Source organism: Sphaeroforma arctica (assembly GCF_001186125.1).
Source record: "Sphaeroforma arctica JP610 unplaced genomic scaffold supercont1.875, whole genome shotgun sequence".
NCBI classification, from domain to species: Eukaryota; class Ichthyosporea; order Ichthyophonida; genus Sphaeroforma; species Sphaeroforma arctica.
In genome coordinates, this window is record NW_014039683.1 from 6617 (window position 1) to 10543 (window position 3927).

Below are 3927 nucleotides of genomic sequence, written 5' to 3' on the forward strand. Positions count from 1 at the left end.
ACGAATTTAGACGAACCTGACTGAAATTTTCGCGGATACTTCATATATTGATCATTTCTGCTATATATCACACGTCTTAACGTGCCGATTTGATTTCTTGAGCATAGAAATGTCTTTAAGCGAATGTGAATCGAACCTGATGCATTTCCCTTTTAAAAAATAAGGAAGGGTAATGGTTATTTCGCATAATATATCGCCGTCACAAATACAGACTATTGAACAGATGTTAAATGACTACTATAGCACAACAACCTAGAAGGAATACAGGATTTCGAAACCGGCAATGGATAGACTATGTATATTTATGAATTTAATATACAAACAATCTTTGGGATGTGACGTTGGAATATCTTATAATCTAAAAGTGACACCAAAACATATTCAGATGCAAGTTAAACATAATGTTAGCTTATCGTAAATACAGATCCCAAAGAAAGATGAACTCACAAAGACTATTGAACTGGCATTACACAACGCTTGTAATTGAACACCATAACATATACAGGTTAAAACCTTTAAACGCTAAAACCTTATACTGACCATGATGTGATATATATATATATGTATATAGGCTATTGAGCGTGCGAAGAAGTTATCGAAGCCCTGGGCTGTGGCCGAGTTGGAGCTGACGTTGCGCAACATAGATAGCACAATAGCAGAGCAAAGTGATTTAGGTATGTACGAACTATTCTTGAAAGTTTGGACAAAGGAGTTTCTTTTCGCAGCCTGAGCACTGATTGTGTGTAGATTATTGGTACGAGAAAAGAGTACGATTGTTTGTAGATGTTGAAAGTCTCTACGAATTTCAGAACGCACGCAGATGTGATTGTCCAGATAAGTATATGTAGACACTTGTGCATTTTTTTTTCTGTGTTTAGGCACATGAGGGTAAAGTTGTTCCCCTAGTCACAGAAAAATGTCCGACACAGGTATATTATATCAAGTAATTCACTTGCCTGGTAAATGTACATGATATTTATATGGTAGAATGCATTTGTTCTGATGTATATATGTGCATATGGATACTATGTATTCTAATGTGTCTGTTCTGTTGTGTCAATTTGTTTTGCATGGCGAACCAATAGCGATATTAGCGAATCTGTATGTATACTATGTAAATTTTAAGGAATTATATTCCAGTTTAGTATTGTAATAAAGTTATCATTGTGCAAAGAATATAGGACACGTCGACAGATTGTGTACGTTACTGTGTAAAACCACCCCCACCATTTCTGTTTACATGTATGCTAGTCCGACAGCCACTGTGTACAACTATAGGTTGCATACATAATATGCATCGAAACTGACTCAGTCTTCAGGGTTTACCTATACTTACATACATCATACTCTAAATATCTGGCACCGACTCAGTCCACAGATCAGGAAGATTCGCGAACCAATCACCGTATACACAGCGCAAACATAAAATCAACATAGCGCGCATTTTACATACACTTAATTCAGGCAACGATGCGAGCAAGCAGGGTTTTGTGACACACCACAACTGGATAGTGAACACGCCCATGGAAGTGGGATACGGTGACTGTGTGATGGGTAGGGCAGCCCTCGATAAGGCGCGCAATTACACCAATCCCTTCGGACTGTTTGTCACGGGCATCGATCGAGACGAGACTGCGGGAAATGACTGGGAGGGTGAGTATGTGGTGTAGGTAGGTGCATGCTTATCCAGACGTCAACCCAAATTCCGTGTGTGTGATACGTAGCTGGCGCCCTGCCGAAGGGGATTTTTTTATAAATATTATTCAAAGGGGTGTTAATGAAAAATGCTGATAGTACATGACATGACTGAAAATATTTGTCGTGAACTAGAAATAATAGCTCTCGAGATAGTTGCGTTCAGCTGCCACTTCACCAAAATAAATATATAAATGCGGCAAGTTTTTGTAAAACCCTCAAACCCTAAACCCTTGAACAATAGAATCCTGAAACCCTAAAACCCTAAAACTCGCTTATTTGGATTCTTGTACGACTAGAATCACGCTTTGCAAGTGTTTATCGTAAATAGGTGATTGGCTGTGAAAATGATGATGTACTATAAAGGGGCTCATGTACTATAAAGATGCTGATATCCTCATTCCAGCACCCGTACGAAGATAAAATACATACATATATATATATATATATATATACATTTACGGGTTTGAACGTGTTTCGAGAAATCCGATGAAACACTATCGATTCGCCAAATTCTATCATACGAAGGAACTTTTCTTTTATAGTACGACCATGAGTGTATAAGTATGTATACTCACATGCGTATCAACCAAAACATGTACACGCCAACATGCCTCCCCATGTTATTTACATGTCGCATGTTATCCCATACAGGTGTGGCGAGCACAAAAAGCTCGTTCTCGTACGAGGGTGCTGTGATGACTCTGGGTACGGGCGTTGTAGCGGTGGGGGAGAGTGTGTATGGTAGGCCGCAGAAGGCCATGGAATATTTGGAGATGCTAACACGCAGGTATAACCCCGCGATGTAGTACAATTCTTTGTGGTTCACTCCTGACTGTCAATGATGTTTTTGTGCACAATATGGTTGAGCCGCTAGCAGAGATGTGTATGCGTATTCCCTTGGTCACACACACAACATGGTTCATTTAGTGTATATCAAAGTAAACGACGGGAGTATACTCGGCATGACGGTCTGATGTGGGACGCGCAAATGGGAGCACACAATCTCTATCACAAAGATATTTTTATTTTGAACTTTAAAATTATTTGATCTCAAACCATTTGATCTTGAACCAATTGTTCTTCGACTATGTCCATCTCATGTAATTTATAGAAACATGACGATACCTGAATGCGAGATAAGCATAGGTGCTCACACACGCATGGGTTTACTATTTAGACAAACAGCCCTTGTAGCAGGATGTGAAAGGCACCATTTCATCCACATTTTATGTAGGACCTGCATAGTTTTTGATCGCATCATTCTACTACAATGTATAAATGGAGCTGTATGCGCTCACTCGTATCTGTGAACATGCAACATGTGCGTGTGATGGTCTGGTATGGCTCGTACGAGCCTGCTTGCGCTACTGCTTGGTCAAGAGGTAGTTAATATCTCAATTGTCCTACTCATTGTATCAAGGTGGCTTACGTTTAGCATGATTCCTGCGATGCACATACTGAACCTATAGCTATATCGCGGTGGATCGGTCAGTTTCTCACGCCTCACGATTCCCATATTTATCTTTGTTAACCTCAAATATTTCTTTTCTCGGAAACCATTTGCATGTGCTATCCAGTTTTAGCTTTGCCCTTCCTGGCAGCCAATACGAGGTCAGCCCCGATTTTGGAATGATGACTCAAGTATGTTCGTCTTTAAACAGAATTGCACGAGTATACAATGAGTTTTGATACAGTGAGTGGCATATTCAGATATAAATATAAACGTACGAGCATATCTCCTTGAGCATTGTATTTCCATATACAGGAACATATGTAACTAGTTTATTTAACCAATATATCATTTTGTTTAACAATCCGTATTTATCTATCAAATATACGCAACTAGTTTGGAGCGCTGGTGGATACGAGATTGCTATACGCATCTGTATTTGTATATGTACATGCATAAGTATATGCATATGTACGCAACTTGAAGTGTATCAGTCACCTCATCCGTTTGTTGGACATTTTCATATTTTCATATTTCTAAAAATACTGACACCATGTATTATTATATTTGATTTGGATGAAGGATACTAGCAATTCGATTTGCGTGAATATATGTAAATTCGTTGTAAACGTCATTTCACTGTATGTACTAGCAGTTCTGGATCGCTTTTTTTTGTTTAGTAAGTAAATGTATACACATATACATATATAGATACACATAGATACATACACACACACGCACACACACACACACACACACACACACACACACACACACAC

At 38.9% G+C, this 3927-nt stretch overlaps 1 protein-coding gene across 2 annotated transcripts in view; it reads left to right on the top strand.

Annotated features, from left to right (window-relative positions):
* SARC_09033 overlaps positions 1-3927 on the top strand; it is a 13747-nt gene that overhangs the window by 6454 nt on the left and 3366 nt on the right. For both annotated transcript variants that reach the window (XM_014296966.1, XM_014296965.1), the window contains exons 9-12: positions 572-674; positions 1465-1653; positions 2350-2485; positions 3276-3339. In XM_014296966.1, the coding sequence (XP_014152441.1) occupies positions 572-674; positions 1465-1653; positions 2350-2485; positions 3276-3339 (492 nt within the window). The remainder of the gene's footprint in view (positions 1-571; positions 675-1464; positions 1654-2349; positions 2486-3275; positions 3340-3927) is intronic.